The following is a 19,040-nucleotide window of genomic DNA, read 5'->3' on the forward strand; positions in this document are numbered from 1 at the left end:
GCACTTGCAAGGAGAGACTGCTGAGACTTTGGTGTGGTTAGACAGGCAGCAGACATACATAATGCTGCATTCTGTAAAGAAACCTATTTTCAAGAAAAGAGTCAGCTAGTTTCATGCCTTACCATCTGGCTTTGGGTTCTTTTTACTGTAGTTGTCTGAATATTTGTATTATTAACAGAAGTGATCCAAATTAGCAAAGAAAAGGGCACTGGGAAGAGGGAAAGCAAAGTGAAAGAGAGAAGAAAGGAATATAAGGACAAGGGAGAGTCACTGCCAAAGACGGGAAGACACAAAGAGAAGCAATGAGAAAAAAGGTAGAGATAAAGAAAAAATGGAGGGATAGAATGGGTGAGAGAGATTTAAAGGAAAATAGAGAGAAAGTAAAATAAGCAGAGAGACAGATAAAGATGGTGATTGAAAGAGAGAGTGAAAAAGAAAATTACAGAAAGAGAGATAAAATGAAACGGAGAGCAAGAACGAGGAAAAGTGAAAAATCTCTCGAGAAGATTCGACGGGAAAAAAGAGACGGAAGAATGGAAAGGCAGCAAACACACAGCACTAGGGACTTAAGTGAGACAGAAAGAAACACGAGGAATTTTTAGATTAACAGCTCGAAGGTCAAATGGCTTGGGACTGTGCAGAAAATCCACAGCATTCATATAGCAACTTTCACCACCGGGTGTCTTGAAGCGCTTTGCAGCCAATGAGGTAGCTTTTGAAATGTGGTCATTGTTGCCATGTAGAAAATATGGCTGCCAATTATTGCTCAGCAAACTCCCACAACAATGTTATAAGGACCAGACAATCTGTTCTTGTGATGCTGATTGAGGGATAAACACTGTCCAGAATACCGGCGATCTTACCTGGAATAATACCATGGATCCTTTACATCCGACTGAGAGGGCCTTAGTTTAGCGTCTCACCCAAAAGACACCACCTCCAGCAGTGCAGCACTCCCACAGTGCAGCACTGGACTGTCAGCCTAGACTTTTGCACCTAAGTCCTGGAGTGGAACCCAGAACCCGCTAACTCAGAGGCAAGGGCGCCACCAACTGAGCCACAGTTGGAACTGCAAAGGGCCTGGAAATGTTTGAAATTCTGCTGGATTGCATTGTTATTGGTTCTTTAAAGGAGGGTGTGTTTTAATGTCTAGGAGTGTAGAGAAACACACACACGGCAAAGGGAGCGAAGCAACAAACAGGTCAAAATTCTGATCAACGTGTTGGAATGCTGGGTGGGATAGTTGGCTTTTGCTTATGAACTTGAAGGGTGTTTCCCCATTCACCGATCCCAATTAAAACCTCAGGAATTGTGTGTACCTCGTCTCTTGGGCCTCCTGAGCGCTTCTGGAACGTCCAGGTGACCTGTGCTTGCAGGGATTTGGGGATGCACTCCAGAAACGTACTGCTGCCCTCCACCCCGTACAGCTTCTTTTCGGTTACCCTGTGCCGATGACGATCTATAAAAAAGAAATCAAGGGTCTGGGGTTAAAGCAGCAACACAATGGGATCTGATTGGGTTTTGCCACCCGGAATTACAGGACCATTGAATAGTATAGCACAATAGAAGGCCATTCGGCCCATCTATTATACACCAGCACTTACAGAGAGCAAGCTCGTTAGTCTCACTCCCCCGCTATTTCTACAAATCCCTACAATATTTCTTCCAAGCATTTTCCCAATTCCCTTTGAAAGCTAGTCTTGATTCTTTTTCCACCACCCTACTGGGCAGTGGCTTCCAAATCCAAACCACTTGCTGCACGAACAAGCCTTTTCTCGTGTCGCCTCTGGTTCCTTTGCCAGTCGCCCTAAATTTGTGCCCCGTGGCTCTCAGCCCTCCAGATGCTGGAAACAGATCCTTTTTAGTCACTCTTCACAAACCTTCATGATTTTAAACAGCTCTATCAAGTCTCCTCTCAGCCTTCCCTGCTCATGGAACCATTGCAGGGAATCTCTCCTGTTACCCTGTCCAAAACCTTCAAGTCCTTTGTTAAAGTGTTTACGTTTCGAGTCCGTATGACTCAGAGCTCTGAAGAAGGGTCACACGGACTCGAGACGTTAACTCTGCTTCTCTCTCCTCGGACCTGCTGAGTTTTTCCAGCATTTTCCGTTTTTATTTCAGGTTTCCAGCATCCACAGTATTTTGCTTTTACCTTCGTAAAGTGCGATGCCTAAAATTAGGCGCAATACTCCAGCTGGGAGCAAACTAGAGTTTTATAAAAGTTTAAAAGAACTTCCTGGCTTTTGTACTCTATCCCTCTGTTTATAAAGCCCAGGAGTTAGATCCCATATGACTCAGTTAAAGCTGCCTTTCTACTCAGTCTAATGCCCCTGATGCAGCATGAGCAGTGGCAAAGGCAACCATTTGGTGAAAAATGCTCTGGAGCACTATCACCAAGACTCAGTTTACTGACCTAACCTGTACATTACACAGGCTTGATAAGAGAAAAGCTGCAGTCAATGGAGTAAACCGCATGATTGGCTATAAAAGGGCTCATCCAAACCTCACTTCTTGGGTGGGGAGCAGGAAGCAGCCAGTGTTCCTGGTCCCACTCACTAGTCATTGACTCTTGTTGGAAAGCTCAAATATGTGGATGTCAAGCGAGCACTGGACTGTGATTTCCCTGCCAGCCTTCACAATTTAACCTAACTCACCGTTGGGAAACTGATGGGAGCAATGACGGGCTCACACTCCACATGATTTTATTCATCACTGAAGTTCATAAAAGCCAATGTTGGGCAGGGCGTAAAACTGACATTGCACCCGATCCCAGGGTTTTCTGCCTAGTGAGTTTGGTTAAAATTACATGCTTAAAACGAGGCATTGGGTTGTCTGTCAAACTCCATCTCAGTCCGAGTCTTTGGAAGAAAATTCAATTGAAAAGGAATTTGAATTGTTCCAAACAACCAAATGGTTATTAGTTTGGACATTGGCCATAGGGACTTCACCTTCAGTCACAATGGGCTGAATGGCCTCCTTCTATTTTCCATCTAGTAATGTATAATGAGGTGGGATTAATGAGAGATAGCATGGTTAAGGATCGTCTAGGGGGTAGCGATCACAACATGGTAGAATTTCAAATTCAGTTTGAGGGTGAGCAACTCGGGTCTCAAACCAGTGCCCTCAACTTAAATAAGGGCAGTTACAGAGGTAGGAAGAAAGAGTTGTCTAAAGTGGGCTGGGAAAATAGACTAAGGGGAAGGTCAGTGGGTGAGCAGTGACAGACATTTAAGCAGATATTTCACAAGGATCAACAAAAATTTATCCCAGTCAAAAAGGACTCGATGAGAAGGATGAACCACCCGTGGTTAATGAAGGTGGTCGAGGAGAGTGTCCAATCAAAAACTAAGGCAGTCTAAGTGGCGAAAAGTAATGGTAGGCCAGAGGATTGGGAAATTTTTAGGAACCAGCAGCGGATGACTAAAAATCTAATAAAGAGGGAGAAAATTGATTATGAAAGTAAATTGGCAAGAAATATAAAAACAAACAGCTAGAACTTTTACGGGTATATAAAAAGAAAGGGAGTGGCTAAAGTGAGCTTGGGACCCTTGGAGGAAGCAACTGGAGAATTGATAACGGGGAACAGGGAAATGGCAGATAATTTAAACCAATATTTTGCATCGGCCTTCATGGTGGAGGACACTATAGACACCCCAAAGATATCAGATAAGCAAGGAGCTAATGAGAGGAAAGATCTTGTAACAGCCTCTATCACGAGGGACAAAGTATTTGACAAACTAATGGGACTAAAGACAGACAAGTTGCCGGGACCTGATGGTCTGCATCCAAGGGTTTTAAAGGAAGTGGCTGCAGAGATAGTGGAGGCATTGGTCGAAATATCCCAGAACTCACTGGATTCCGGGAGGGACCCAGCGGATTGGAAAACCACTAATGTGACAAGAAGGGAGGGAGACAAAAAGCAGGAAACTATAGGCCAGTCAGCCTAACATCTGTCGTGGGGAAAATGCTAGAGTCCATTATTAAGGAAGAAATAGCAGGACATTTAGAAAAGCTTAACACAATCAAACAGAGTCAACGTGGTTTTGCGAAAGGGAAATCATGTTTGACAAATTTGCTAGCGTTCTTTAAGGATATAACAAGCAGAGATGATAAAAGGGAACCAGTAGATGTAGTGTATTTGGATTTCCAGGAGGCATTTGATAAGTTGCCACATAAAAGGTTATTGCACAACATAGGAGCTCACGGTATTGGGGGTAATGTATTAGCATGGACTGAGGATTGGTTAACACACAGAAGACAGACAGTCAGGATTAATGGGTCTCTTTCAGGTTGGAAAGACGCAACTAGTGGAGTGTCACAAGGATCAGCCCTAGGGCCTTAATTATTTACTATCTATATTAATGAAATGGAGGAGGAAGCCGAGTGTAATGTATCCAAATTTGCTGATGATATAAAAATAGGTGGGAAGGCATGTTGTGATGAGGACATAAGGAATCTGCAAGGGGATATAGACAGGTTGAGTGAGTGGGCAAAAACTTGGCAGATGGAGTTTAATGTCGGAAAGTGTGAGGTCATGCACTTTGGTAGGAAGAATCAAAAGGCAGACTATTATTTAAATGAAGAGACCCTCCAAAAAAGTGCAGCACAGAGGGATCTGGGTGTTCTTGTGCATGAAACACAAAAAGTTAGCAGGCAGGTGCAGCAAGTCATTAAGGAGGCAAATGGGATTTTGGCCTGTATTGCTAGGGGGTTGGAGTTTAAAAATAGGGAAGTCTTGTTACAACTGTACACGGTTTCGATGAGGCCACACCTGGAGTGCTGTGTACAGTTTTGGTCCCCGTATTTAAGAAAGGATATAATGGCATTGGAGACAGTTCAAAAGAGGTTCACTAGGCTCATTCCTGGGATGAAGGGGTTGACTTATCAAGAATGGCTAAACAGGTTAGGCCTTTATTCATTAGAGTTTAGAAGAATGAGGGGTGATCTTATTGAAACGTACAAGGTTCTGAGGGGGGCTTGACAGGGTAGATGTTGAGAAGACGTTTCCACTAGTGGGGGGAATCTCGAACTAGGGGATGTAGGCCGGGGACCGCGGGGTGAGGTGGTGCCCCAGCCAGGAGTCCACTGATTTGCGGCGGGACCGGAAGATCGCGGTGGAGGGCGGGGGCGGAAAGTCCCGCCGATAGTTACAGAATAAGGGGGCACTCATTTAAAACAGAGATGCGAAGGAATTTCTTCTATTAGGGGGTAGCAAATGTCTGGAATTCTCTACCTCAGAGAGTGGTGGAGGTGAGATCGCTGGAAGTATTTAACGAGGAGGTAAATAGGTTTTTGAAATATCGGGGAGTTCAGGGCTATGAGGAACTGGCATGAAAGAGGAGTTGAGGCCTGGGGCAGATCAGCCATGATCTTATTGAATGGCGGGGCAGGCTTGAGGGGTCGAATGGCCTACTCCTGCTCCTATTTCTTATGTTCTTTTCTGTTGTAATGGCTCTATGACTAAGTCAGTCATCCCAAAGAAACAGCTTACCACAAGCAGAAGTGAACTGTAGCCGATCGTACACGAAAGAAAGACCTGCATTTATATAGCATCTTTCATAACCTCAGGACATTCCGAAGCACTTTATAACCATGGGACACACGTGTAACGAAGGAAGCACAGCAGCTAATTTGCGCACAACAAACTCCCACAGACAGCAAGATGATCATCTGTTTTAGCAATGTGAATTAAGGGATAAATATTGGCCAGGGAGAAATCCCAAACAAATGGTGCTGTTGAACCCCAACATGGAACAAGAAGATGGATATTTATATAAATGTACCTCCCGAACACAGAGTGTTAGGATCTCCGTTCCTCACATCTTGACGTCGAAATCGCCTGGAAAGACACACAAATGTTAGAAAGATTTAGCCTGTCCTGTAGAAATGCCCCAGAGCTCCTCACACAATTAATTAACTTTCTGAAGTGCAACGATTGTTATGTAGGAAAATGGGGCGGCCAGTTTCCACACAGCATGGTCCCACAGACAGTAACTGAGTGAGTAGCCAATTAACACGGATTGGGCGGTCAGGGTAGAAGTAGGAATCCTGGCCAGGTCAGCTGGGGGGGGGAGGGACCTCCTGCTCTTCTTCCGAAAGCACGAGCGGGATCTAAAATGTCCACCTCTACCACCAGCTCATTGTGTCACAGAACGGTCAAAGCTGCAACAATGGAGTGCTCGGTCAGTTACTGCACCTGGACTGTGCCCTTAAATCTTGAAATGGGGCCTCAACACACAAACCTGTATTACTGACAGAGGCAAACTGACACATTTCAACTATGTAAATGACTTCCAAATAGTCATGATCAATTCTATGGATATTTAAATGGAATGATAGATGTAAAAACTCATTCCGTGCAGTCTCGTGGGCCTATTTATTCCCTTACTGCTGCTGTCTGCACTATGCCACCGAAATACATATTCATGCCATGTTGGTCCAGTATCTTGGGTCACTCATCGTGCAAGATGCAGAGTCTACTGAAGAAATGAGGGCTAAACTTAATAAGGGTCATGGCACTGTGAACTCACTTAGAAGAGTACAGAGTAGCCACAGCATCTCAGTTATAGTGAAAATTTGTCTTTTGAAAGCCCTTGTATGGCTGGTGACAATGTATGGCTGTGAAATGTACGGCTGTGAAAGCTGGGCCATCAAGAAGAGTGATGGGGCTCGAATAAGAGCATTTGAAATGAAAGGACTCAGACGGACATTACGTGTGGCACGGACGGCTGAGTGGACAAACGAGGATGCTCGAGAAAGCTGGTATTAGGAGGGACTTGTGTGAGGCAGCGACATCAAGGAAGCTCACATATTTTGGACGTGATGGAGAATTCTACAACCAGGGGACATAGATTCAAGCTAAGTGGCAGAAGGTGTAGGGGGGACATGAGGAAGAACTTTTTTACACAGAGGGAAATGGGTGTCTGGAATTCACTGCCCAAGTTGGTGGTAGAGGCAGAAACTCTAAACTCTTTTAAAAATTACCTGGATCTGCACCTAAAGTGCTGTAAACTGCAGGGCTATGGGCCGGGTGCAGGAAGGTAGGATTAGAAAGGGCACCCAGGTGTCCTCGGGCTGGCATGAACAAGATGGGCTGAATGGCCTCCGTCTGTGCTGTAACTTTTCTGTGGTTCTATGTGATGTGAACAGGAGAGGAGTGTTTGGAAAAAAGAGGTAATGAAAAGCAAAACACCTGGAGAACGTGCACAAGGAAGGCCTAAAATGGCATGGATGGATAGTATCGGAATGTGAGCTGGCCTCTCTTTGGGACAGGCAGTGAGGGCAGAAGAGAATGGAAATCAGTGGAGAAAGATTGTTCATATTGCGGCCAGTCCTCGGAATGAGGGTGGATGGCAGACAAGACAAGACAAGCTATGTTTGTGAGTGAGGATGGAGTACTTTCTATTAAAACCCATTGTTTCAAGGGCAGGAAGGAGCTTTGCTTTCATACATATACGTTGCCACAAGAAGTAACTTCCAGCTGTATCATCGGACTGGGCCAGGATGTAGAACAACTGGGGACATTCAGGAGTTAGTTAGAACCTCAATATTGACTGACGAATTGGAAGCTCAGTAAAGACTGACGGAACTGAACCAATCCTTTGCCATACTGTACATTTGAGGGCAATGGTTATGATATTAATGGGGAGGTAGGAGGGTGAACTCAGCCAAGGGATCCTGCGAGGCCACAGCTATGGAGGTCCTGCAGATCTTCACCAAGGCCCCATTTGTAGCCCTGTCCGCTTGCGGCAGTAAGCTACAGCTGGGATCGCCTGCTATTCCCCCGCCCCCCCCCCGCCAGCCATCGCGAGGTGGACGTCAGCGCTGGCGAGGACGCTTCAGGTGGCAATCAGGGGCAGGGGGGCTGTGACGGGAAACAATGGAGATCACTTGGAATATTGCGTGCAATTCTGGTCGCCACATTACCAGAAGGATATGGAGGCGTTGGAGAGGGTGCAGAGGAGGTTTACCAGGATGCTGCCTGGTCTGGAGGTTATTAGCTCTGAGGAGAGGTTGGAGAAACTCGGATTGTTCTCACTAGAGCGACGGAGATTGAGGGGCGACTTGATAGAAGTTTACAAAATTATGAGTGGCATGGACAGAGTAGATAGTCAGAAGCTTTTTCCCAGGGTGGAAGAGTCACATAGGGGACATAGATTTAAGGTGAGAGGAGAAAACTTTAGAGGAGATGTGCGGGGCAAGGTTTTTACGCAGAGGGTAGTGAGTGTCTGGAATTCGCTGCCAGAGGAGGTGGTGGAAGCAGGTATGATAGTGGTGTTTAAGAGGCAGCTTGGCAAATACATGAATAGGATGGGAATAGAGGGTTACGGACCCCGGAAGTGAAAAATATTTTAGTTGACGGGCAATATGATCGGCGCAGGCTTGGAGGGCCGAAGGGCCTGTTCCTGTGCTGTACTTTTCTTTGTTCTTTGTTCATTCTTTGGTATTAGAGGAGGGCAGAAGCTGCCTTGAGGAGCCCAGGAACAGGGCGGGGAAACACTCCTGCTCCTTGCGGTCCATTTAGCTGGGGAGCCAACTTGCACAGCAGGACACTTGGACACCCCAATAGCTGCCACTATTAAAATGGCAACGTGCGTGCTGAGTTGGGGCCAAGTTATGTGGATTTCATTTTATAGCCCCTCCCTCACCATGGGGTGGAGGGCACTGATTAGTATTGAGGCCACTGCCTTACAGCCATTATTTGATGAAGTACCAAGGAGAATCGGATCTGAGTGCTAATAAATCTATGTGGTAGCTGATCAATAATTCAAGGGATCAGAACCCTGGGATGTGATTGTGGAATGTGGTTTTACCAATAAAAAGCCAACTTGGCTTCTGTTAATTATTTTTTAATTGTGTGAAAAAGAGGAATATTAAAATGCATGGGGAGTAAGCATCAGAGTGTGATTAGAGTTTGAAGCTCATGTGAAGAGAAACAGTGGCCAAACTGTAGAGAGGCTTGGGGCCCAAGAACTGAAGTAACCAGTCTCAGTTCAACTAAAAACCTGGGGTGAATTATATGAGTTGCCATGGCCCCCCTGCCCCAGCTAAAAATTCGAGTGGGGAGTCCGACTTGGGTTGTCTCACAGTCATTTAATGGCCAATTGGCCGTCAATAGGATGGAGGCAGGGATCTCTGCCCCTCGGGGAGCTGTCAAGCAATCCAAGGCTCTCAAGTACCAGCAATGCCACCATGAGCAGTGGCCACAGATGGTACTGCGCTTGAAGCTTTAGAAGGCATTCAGTGATGGAGCAGAACTTTGTAAGTCTTTGAGGGTCAGGAAGGAGGGTCAGCAAGGGGGTTGGGGCTTGGGTTTTGAGAAGCGGTTGGGGGTTGGGAACTTGGGGTTGAGGGTTACACCTTTGGTTGGGGGGGGGGAGATGGGGGTGGTCAAAGAGTGACTTCTCCCCCTTCCAACCCCGCAACCAACTACCCGCCACCAGCATGTGCAGGAAAACCTGCCGGGCTGGTCTCTTGGTGTGGGCTTTTCTCACCACCGGTTTAATCCTGGTGGCAGAAGGATAAGGCCCTTAAGTGGGTATTAATTGCCCACTTCATGGCTTCAATTAGCCCACTGATGGGCTGGCTGCCCAATGCCCCCAACGCTGCTGGTACAATTGCGATGGGGGCAAGGATGTGTGGGTAGGCTGCCCTCTGGATTTAACATCACATTAAGAACAGGTTCAAACTGGTAAGAGGCAAATGTAGGACCGATGTCAAAAAATTTGTCACAGCAAGAGTTGGATGACAACCTCACCCATCCAAAAAGACCCTACAGTTTCTCCACCGCTCCAGATCAACGTCCAATTGTTTCTGGAAGAATTCCAGGGCTTTTGACTCTGGTACGCCTCTCAGAGGTAAGGTGGTCATGATGTGTTACAATTCTCAGGGATCCCCAGTTGCTGTGGCAGATGCATGTTGTAGTCTGGTGCTATGGATAATGATGGCAGAGGTTCCAATTTTCTTTCCATCATATGCCTGACCTGGAATCTTGCCTGCCCTTACCGTGTGTTGGAAGGATTTGCAGGTTGATACGCAACCTGTTTGACCATGTTGTGAATGCACCTTCCTTGGCCGTCAAGTCCTGGGGTGAGGCTTGAACCTGGAGCTTCCGGCTCAGAGGCAGGGAGGCTACCCACTGCACCACAGGAGCTCCCAGAAGTAACATACCCGGGAATAATTTAAAATGGACGCTGTAATGCAGGTGCTATAAGTACTTCCTGGATGAATGTGCTAGGATGGGGGGTGAATGACCTCCCTCATCAGTGCCTTGTGATAATGTAATGACCCGTAATGGCAACAGATAACCCCCACCCCCCACTCTCTGTTTACCTTTTGGTGTTTGCCAGGTACCGGGTGCAGCTGTTTCCATCCCAGGCACAGTAGGGATCCCGTGCCAGGCAGCACTCAGCACAAGCCTTTCCATAGATACTGCAGTGCTGTAAAGGCAGCTGGGAGATTGCTGTATCTGAGCCAATATACAGCTGTTGCTGTTTAAAAACAAAACAAAGGCAGACATCTGTAAAGATTAGGAGTGGGAATGATTTATCTGCAGCTACAAATGAGTTAGATGTTTCCATCACATTTTTGTGAAGAAATACCAGCGGAAATAAGAATCAGATTTTCCCTGCAATCACTTCGCAGTCAATGTAACATCAGTTACCATCGCGCTCCTTGTCCCACAGAAATACTCAGCTCCTGAGAGGAAAAAAAATGTCAAAATTTCATGCAGGCCACGTGAACGATCGCCAAGGGTGCCGGTTACGATCCTCGTAGAGACCCATAGCTTTTAATAAGAAATTCGAGCTTCCACTCATTAGCTGAAAGGATGACACGATTTCATGTTTTAAGTTCCTACGGTAACAAAAAACTAAAAAAATCTATTGACTGAGCATTATCTGAGTGGGCAACTTACACTTTACACCATAGAGCCAAATATCTCCCTTATTTTTAGCACAACCAAAAAGCCAGACTTCACGGTTATACACACACACTGTCCTTTAAGTAGACATTCTATTCTCTCAAAGTCAGTCCAAAGTGACTCTCAATTCCCAAGGGTTTACTTCTGTTCTTTTCCTTTCTCAACTTGGTATCTTCTATCCACAGAACTGTCCTCCACAGTGAGAGTATTACTGGAGACCCTCCCCGTCGCACAAGCTAGGCAAATCTTCCAGCCTTGTTTTAATTCCTCATGAATTCGGTCTTTTCAACGAGCTCCCACCCACATTCCAGCACGGTGACCTGTAGAGATTTTCGACTTTAGGCTGCTCTCTCTCTCTCCTAGACCTTGGGAGACTAACCTGCCTTCAGTGATATTTTAGGAAAGCCTGTAATCCACTGAATTCTTCCCCATGGCAACACGAGTCGCATGGGCCTTGTATCCAGGTAGAGGTGCTGATTAGCTATTCTTTAGACGCCAACTCTATCCTATCATAGAATCAGATGGACAGTTCAAACTATGCTCTGACATTCTTAACATTTCCCTGGGACTTAAGAGACTCTCAAAGTTTGTCCACCAGCACCGCAGCTACCTTTGCCATTGTCAGCAAGTGTAAGCACCTTGCAACTTTTTCCCTGGATGACCTCCGACCCCTTGCTCAATTGGGCCATTTGGTTGCTGTGACCTTTGACAGTAAATGTCAACAGGCTGCACCATCTGTGCTTCCCTGACACCCCAAAAACAGACACACTTTTTTAAAATCAGGGGTTGATGGATGTCAGATGAGAGCGGGAAAAACCTATTTAATCTTTTTTTCTGTCCGGTAGAGGGTGTTAGAGCTAATTGCTGGGCCCCAACATTTGAGCTCATCCAACTGCACTGAATCTGTGACCCGACTATCTTTCCAGTGCAGTTACCCATAAATGTGGGGCATACTCGATTGCTTTGCAGCTAAAACCAGAATTTACTCCACTGTTCTATCAAGTACTGGATTCTCAATTTTGAAATTTCTCTTCTCAACTTATCCACAATAACATCATGCACATTAAACTGTACTTAGCTTCACATCTTCACATATTCTGATCCACTGTCACCATCCAGCATAAATGTTGACAATTCAGTTCCTATTTTTTTAATATATTCTTTCATGGGCTGGCAAGAACCTTGAGAGCAGTTAAGATTCAACCACATTGCTATGGGTCTGGAATCAGGTAAAGGCCAGAACAGGTAAGGATGGCAGATTTCCTTCCCTGAAGGACATTAGAGAACCAGATGGGTTTTTCTGATAATTTCATGGTCATCATTACTGAAGCCCTTCTCAATTCCAGGTGTTTAACTCAGTGAATTTAAATTCCACCAGCTGTCGTGGTGGGACTTGAACCCATCTGCCCAGGACGTTAGTCTGATCCTCTAGATTACGAGTCCAGCAACAATAATACTACACCATCATCTCGCAGCTACGGCCGGATAATCAACTGCAATGGCTTCCCTTTCTGCTCCCATACTTTACCATGAGAGTGTCCGCCAAAGATCGATTGTTGGTTCCATCCTAATTCTCATCTATACGCTGCCCCTTGGTGACATCATCAGAAACTGCGATATCAGTTGCACGTGTCCATTAACAATGCCAGCTCAACCTCACAACCACCTCCCAACCCTTCTGAGTTATTACGCTGTTTGACTGACTTCCATTATTGGATGAAAAGAAATCTCCTCCAATTAAATATTGGGTAGACCGAAGCCAAGGGGTGGAATCGTCCCAGATTTGCACTAAATGCTGGAGCGGGGGTGAAAAAAAGACGTTTTACCCGCCGGCCGCAATGGCGGGTTTTCACGCCGTGTTGTCCCCTTCCTGGCATGTCTCGCCTCAGTGATAACGCGTTCACAGGAAACACGCCGGATCGCTGGTGGGCGGCTCAGATTTGCCCGCCACGCTGTGACCTCAGCGCTTCCTCTCTCCGGGCGCCGTGTTTAAAGCGCACCAGAGCGCAGCCTACAACATGTCTTCAGACCAGGACTGCTCCGGGCAACAGATGGGCCCAGAAGTCAGGAAGACGGCAGCCCCCAAATTTAGTGACACCTCTCTGGGGCACCTGCTGGACACAGCGGAAACCGCCGCGATGACCTCCACCTCCGCTCTGGCCGCAGGAGGTCCACCAGAGTCACCAATCCAGCCTGGGAGGTGGTGGCAGCAGTGGTCAGCGCCACTGGAGCACAGAGGAGGTCAGCCACCCAGTGCAGGAAAAAGATGAATGATCTCATCTGTTCCGTCAGGGTAAGTCAACCACCTCATCGCTCTCAACTCACACACTCACAAACCCATCACACATCCACAGGGATCTCACACCTCGAGGGACAACATCACTAACTCTCACACACACCCTCACATCTCCATCAGGCTCATACCCTCTGGAGCTCGCGTCCTCATCCTGTCCATGGCTCCGCTCACCACACAAACATTCCATGTGCACCATGTGTCCTGCTCACACTCTCTCCATCTGTTTTCATGCAAGAGAAGCTGGCTCACAATAGCAGGGAGAGGTCCCAGACCTGGAGAGGGGGGGTGGAGTGGCCCACATTAAGCCCCTCACTCATGTTGAGGAGTGTGCCATCGCGCTGGCTGGTGAGGGCGTGGACGATGCCTGTGGTGAGGGAGAGGACAGCGGTGAACACCCACGTGAGGATCCTCCACCACATCATCCCTCTCTCAACACAACTGTGAGTGCTCTCTCTCCTGTTGTTGACTCTGCACTAATTATCTCTACTTTGGTTCAGAGGGAGCTCTGCCCTCAGCCAGCCAGTCCCTCAGCTCCATCCACACCCTCATTTCCAGCCAAGAGGACAGCTCCTCCATTGAAGAGCTGGAAATAAGCAGCCTGGAAGACCCGCCACAGTACTTACCCACCAGCACAGAGCTCGGTAGGACCTAGATCTAGAGCAGGCTCGGGTTCACAATCTGATGGTCACCGCACAGACACATGTCCACAGCAGGAGGAGGCAGGTTCAGCCGAGCTCCCAGGCACTCCGAGGACTGCTGGGGAAGAGGCATCTGTGAGGTCCAAGTCAGATGATAAGCCTCTGGATTCGGCCTTCCAACTCATCGTGGAGAATCAGCTGAGGGTGGGGGAACATTGCGTAGATATGTTGGAAGCCCTCAACAGAGCAGTGCATATGCCTGCTCTCTGATGAAGTGGTGCCCACATTTGCATGTATGGAGGTCTCCATGGGAAGGATGGAGGCCACCATGGAGACCCTGGTCCAGCAGAAACTGGAGATGCATGTAGACCTGCACCCCATCACCATGGGTAAATTCCTGCAGCGGCAACGTGAGAGGGAAACGGGGTATCTCGACATCCCTCCAGGTGCTTGGTTGATGAACAATGGCAGACATTTAAGAAAATAGTTCATGACTCACAACAAAGATATATCCCAGTGAGAAAGAAGCATAAACCAACCATGGTTAACCAAGGAAGTTAGGGATAGTGTGAAATTGAAAGAAAAAAAACATACAATGTGGCAAAGATTAGTGATAACTCAGAGGATTGGGAAAGTTTTAAAAACCAATGGAAGATGACCAAAAAATAGTAAAGAGGGAGAAAATATACTTTGAGGGTAAACTAGCAAGTAATATAAAAATGGACAGTAAGAGCTTCTTTAAATATATAAAAAGGAAGAGAGAGGCCAAAGTGAACATAGGCCCCTTGAAGAATGAGGCTGGGGAAATAATAATGGGGAACCAGGAAATGGCAGAGGAGTTGAATAAATACTTTGCATCAGTCTTCATGATAGAAGACATTAATAGCATCCAAAAATACTAATAATAATCATGGGGCAAAAGTGGGGAAGGAAATAAATACAATAACTGTCACTAGAGAAAAAGTACTAGAGAAACTAATGAGTCTAAAGGCCGATAGTTACCTGGATCTGATGGGTTGAATCCAAGGATATTAAAGGAAATAGCTGCTGAGATAGTGAATGCCCTGGTAGTAATCTTCCAAGAATCCTTAGATTCTGGAAAAGTCTAGGAGGATTGGAAAACTGCCAATGTAACACCCTTATTAAAAAAGGGAGGGAGACAGGTAACAATAGGCCAGTTAGCTTAACATCTGTCACTGGGAAAATGTTGAGGTCTATTATAAAGGATGCAATAGCAGAGCATTTAGAAACACATAATCTAATCAAGCAGAGTCAGCATGGCTTCATGAAGGGGAAATCACGCCTGACAAATTGATTAGAATTCTTTGAGGAGGTAACAAGCTGGATAGATAAAGGGGAACCAGTAGATGTAATATATTTGGATTTCCAAAAGGCGTTCGATAAGGTACCGCACATAAGGCTACTTAATAAGATAAGAGCCCATGGTGTTGGGGGTAGTATATTAGCATAGATAGAGGATTGGCTAACTAATAGAAGACAGGGAGTTGGGATATGGGGGGCATTTTCAGGATGGCAACCTGTAACTAGTGGAGTGCCACAGGGATCAGTGCTGGGGCCACAATTATTTACAAAATATATCAATGACTTGGATGAGGGAAGTGAATGTACTATCACCAAATTTGCGGATGACACAAAAATAGGTGGGAAGGCAAGTGGTGAGGATGACACAAAGAGTCTACAGAGGGATATAGACAGGTTAAGTGAGTGGGCAAAAACGTGGCAGATGGAATATAATGTGGGAAAATGTGAGGTTATGCACTTTGGCAGAAAGAATAGAGGAGCTAAATATTATTTAAATGGAGAAAGGCTGAAGAAAGCTGCAGCACAGAGGGATTTGGGGGTCCTGGTGCATGAATCCCAAAAAGCTAACATACAAGTTCAGCAGGTAATAGGTAATAGCTCAGGCAAATGGAACGTTGTCCTTTATTTCAAAGGGAATGGAGTATAAAAATAGGGAAGTCTTGCTAAAACTATATAAGGCACTAGTTAACCCATACTAGAATATTGTGAACAGTTTTGGTCCCCTTATCTAAGGAAAGAAATACTGGCTTTGGAGTTAGTCCAGAGAAGGTTCACTAGGTTGATCCCGGGGATGGAGGGATTTTCTTATGAGGAGAGGTTGAGTAGGTTGGGCCTGTACTTATTGGAGTTTAGAAGAATGAGAGGCGACCTTATTGAAACATATAAGATTCTTAGGGGGCTTGACAGGGAAGATGGTGAGAGATTGTTTCTCCTTGTGGGAGAGTCTAGGACCAGAGGACATAATCTCAGAATAAGGGGGCGCCCATTTAAAACAGAGATGAGGAAGAATTTCTTCTCCCAGAGGGTAGTAAATCTGTGGAATTCTTTACCGCAGAGGGCTGTAGAGGCTGGGTCATTAAGTATATTCAAGGCTGAGATAGGCAGATTTTTAATCAGTAAGGGAATCAAGGGTTATGGGGAAAAGGCAGGAAAGTGGAGTTGAGGATTATCAGGTCAGCCATGATCTCACTGAATAGCGGAGCAGACTCGATGGGCCGAATAGCCTATTCTGCTCCTACGTCTTAGCATCTTCACTGAATAATGTGTAACGGTGCCTTTCAGCTTCATTTATGGGCTTTGCGAGTCCTCTCCCTGCATCCCCCCTCCACTAGCAGTTCAGCTGCACACAGCAGGCCCACGAGTGATTCTAGAGGGAGAAATGTGTGTCTGGCAGGGCCTTTCAGAGCCTTGTGCAAGCACTCTCCCACACACACAGAGTGCTCATCCATCACACTCACCTCACTGTCCTGACCATTTTCAATGCTGCCTACTGGGGTTCTCTTCCAGTTGTCCATCTGAGCTGACCTGCATCTCCGCCCATCCACTGACCACACTCCCATGCTGCACCTGTGCCCATCTAACACGAGGCTCCGCTCACTTTCGGTTTAACAAACATGGTCGCAGTATAGTTCTTGGTAAGCTCCCCCATCCTTTCACCTACCCCCGTCACCCATGTCCTTTCCCGATCACTGGAGACCCCCCTGGCATCACCTTCCACTTCCTCACTAGCACCTACCAACCCGAACCCTTCTCATTCCAGGATGTCGAGCTGAACCTGAACATTCCCTACCTGCCGGAGAACCCCACCCCCCATCCACATTGACCTCCCCGACTTCCTCCTTCCCATTCCCAGAGTCCGTGTCTGCCTCCTTGTCCCCAACAACCACCCTCACCACCCCATCTACTGTTACCAACACACCCTCACCCTCACCCTCCCACCCTACCAGCTCCCTTTGCCCCCTCTCACGCTCACCATTCCCTCTACCACGCCCACCCTCAGTTCGCTCTCCAGGAGGCAGTCATTGACTCCACCGACCCCTCCCTTGCACGTTCGCCTGGACATTCCTCCCTCAACTTACTCCCTTCTCCACCCTTACTCCCTCCTCCCCTGGACGCCTTCCCCTCTCCAAACTCCCTCCTCCCCCGTACACTTTTCCCTCTCTGAAATCCTTCCTTCCCCCCAGACATCTTCCCCTCTCCCTTACACCTTCCTCCCCCTTACAACCTTACAACTACCTCCCCACTTGCAGCATTCTTTCCCATTACACCCTCCTCCCCCGTACTCCCTCGTTCCCCCGACACCTTTGAGCCTCCTCCCAAACTCACCCCGCCCCCTCCGACACCTTTGTCCCCCTACTACCAACCTCATCTCCCCAACTTCATCACCCCCCCCAACCCCCCCCACCCCTGCCCTTCTGCCCAACCTTACCCCCTCCTCCGCTAAACCTTCCTCTCTCACTCACACCTAGGCCTTCCTCTCCGCCTTGCCGATCATCCATAGCAGCCCACAGCCGAAGCATCCACAGAGGCCTCCCACCTTCCGAGAGCTGCTTTGCGGTGGAGCCACGTGCACGAGAATCCACCCAGCGTGTGATACACATGTTCCTCCAGGATCCGGTAGCTGCAGGGCTCCAGCATCTTCTCCTCCTCCGGGATGTCCGCAATCTGAGCAAGGCCCCAAAGAAATCCTGACATCTGCACGTCACGCCTGTCCAGGCGTGTTCAGGGGCCGGTGTGTTTTCCTGCCGGCCTGACGGTAAATCTGACGTGCAGGGACGATTCTGGCCGGGCCTCACTTTGCATCCCATCAGCCGGACGCAAATCGCGTTCACGCCGGCCTCCAGCGGGACTCGCGCTCTGCTATGGCGGACACCGTTTGGATGATCCTGCTGTGGTTTCATTCCAAATCAATTTCTGCCCCCTCACGCTGAATTTTACCCCCCCCCCGCTCCGTCCCTACATGACGCACGCCGCCAATGGACTTGGCCGATTCCGCCCATTGCCTCCAGCCCCCAGCACAAACTGTGGCCTATCCACCGACTCCATCTAACTTACTGAGGCAGAACCTGATTTCTCAATCTTGGCATCCGGTTTGACCCTGAGCTGAGCTTCTGACCACATAACCTCTCCATTACTCAGGCCGCATACTTCCACCTCCATAACATTGCCAGGCTGTACTAGTAACTCACCTCAACTGCTGCTGAAACCCTCATCCATGCTTTTGTTACCTCTAGACTCGGCTATTGAACACTCTCCTGACCAGCCTCCTCCCTGCAACTTAAGCGCAACCAAAACTTGTGCCAACTCCTGTTTGCCCATCTCTCCCATACTCACTGACCTACAGAGCCTCACTTTTAAAATTCTTGTCCACATGTTCAAATTCCCTGAGAGGCTTCACCCTTCCCCATCTCTGCAACCTCCTCCAGGCCTACAGCTCTCTGAGATATCTGCGCTCTTCCAATCTTGACCTCTTGCGTGTACCAGATTTCGACAGTACCTTCCAAACGCAGAAGCCTGTACCATATACGAGCTGCACTGCAGTTACTCTTCAAGCCTCCTTCAACAGCAGCTTCCAAATCTATGACCACTACCGGCCAGAAGCACAAGGGCATCAGGGGTATGGGAACACCACCATGTGCACGTTTCCCTCCAAGCCACACACCATCCTGACTTGGAACTATATCGCTGTTCCTTCACTGTCGCTGGGTCAAAATCCTGGAACTCCCTCCCTAACAGCACTGTGGGTGTACCTACACCACATGGACTACAGTGGTTCAAGAAGGCAGCTCACCACCACCTTCTCGAGGGCAATTAGGGATGGGAAATAAATGCAGGCCTAGCCAGCAATGCCCATATCCCATGA

At 47.5% G+C, this 19,040-nt stretch overlaps 1 protein-coding gene across 1 annotated transcript in view; it reads right to left on the reverse strand.

The window, feature by feature from the left end:
* Positions 1 to 19,040, reverse strand: part of sema3b (sema domain, immunoglobulin domain (Ig), short basic domain, secreted, (semaphorin) 3B) — a 146,370-nt gene that overhangs the window by 6,104 nt on the left and 121,226 nt on the right. Inside the window, exons 14-16 of the mRNA XM_078543161.1 lie at positions 10,333 to 10,490; positions 5,784 to 5,839; positions 1,320 to 1,459 (exon numbers count right to left, since the gene is read on the reverse strand). Of these exons, the coding sequence (XP_078399287.1) occupies positions 1,320 to 1,459; positions 5,784 to 5,839; positions 10,333 to 10,490 (354 nt within the window). The remainder of the gene's footprint in view (positions 1 to 1,319; positions 1,460 to 5,783; positions 5,840 to 10,332; positions 10,491 to 19,040) is intronic.

This window comes from Cetorhinus maximus, chromosome 6 (assembly GCF_964194155.1).
Source record: "Cetorhinus maximus chromosome 6, sCetMax3.hap1.1, whole genome shotgun sequence".
Taxonomy (NCBI): domain Eukaryota; kingdom Metazoa; phylum Chordata; class Chondrichthyes; order Lamniformes; family Cetorhinidae; genus Cetorhinus; species Cetorhinus maximus.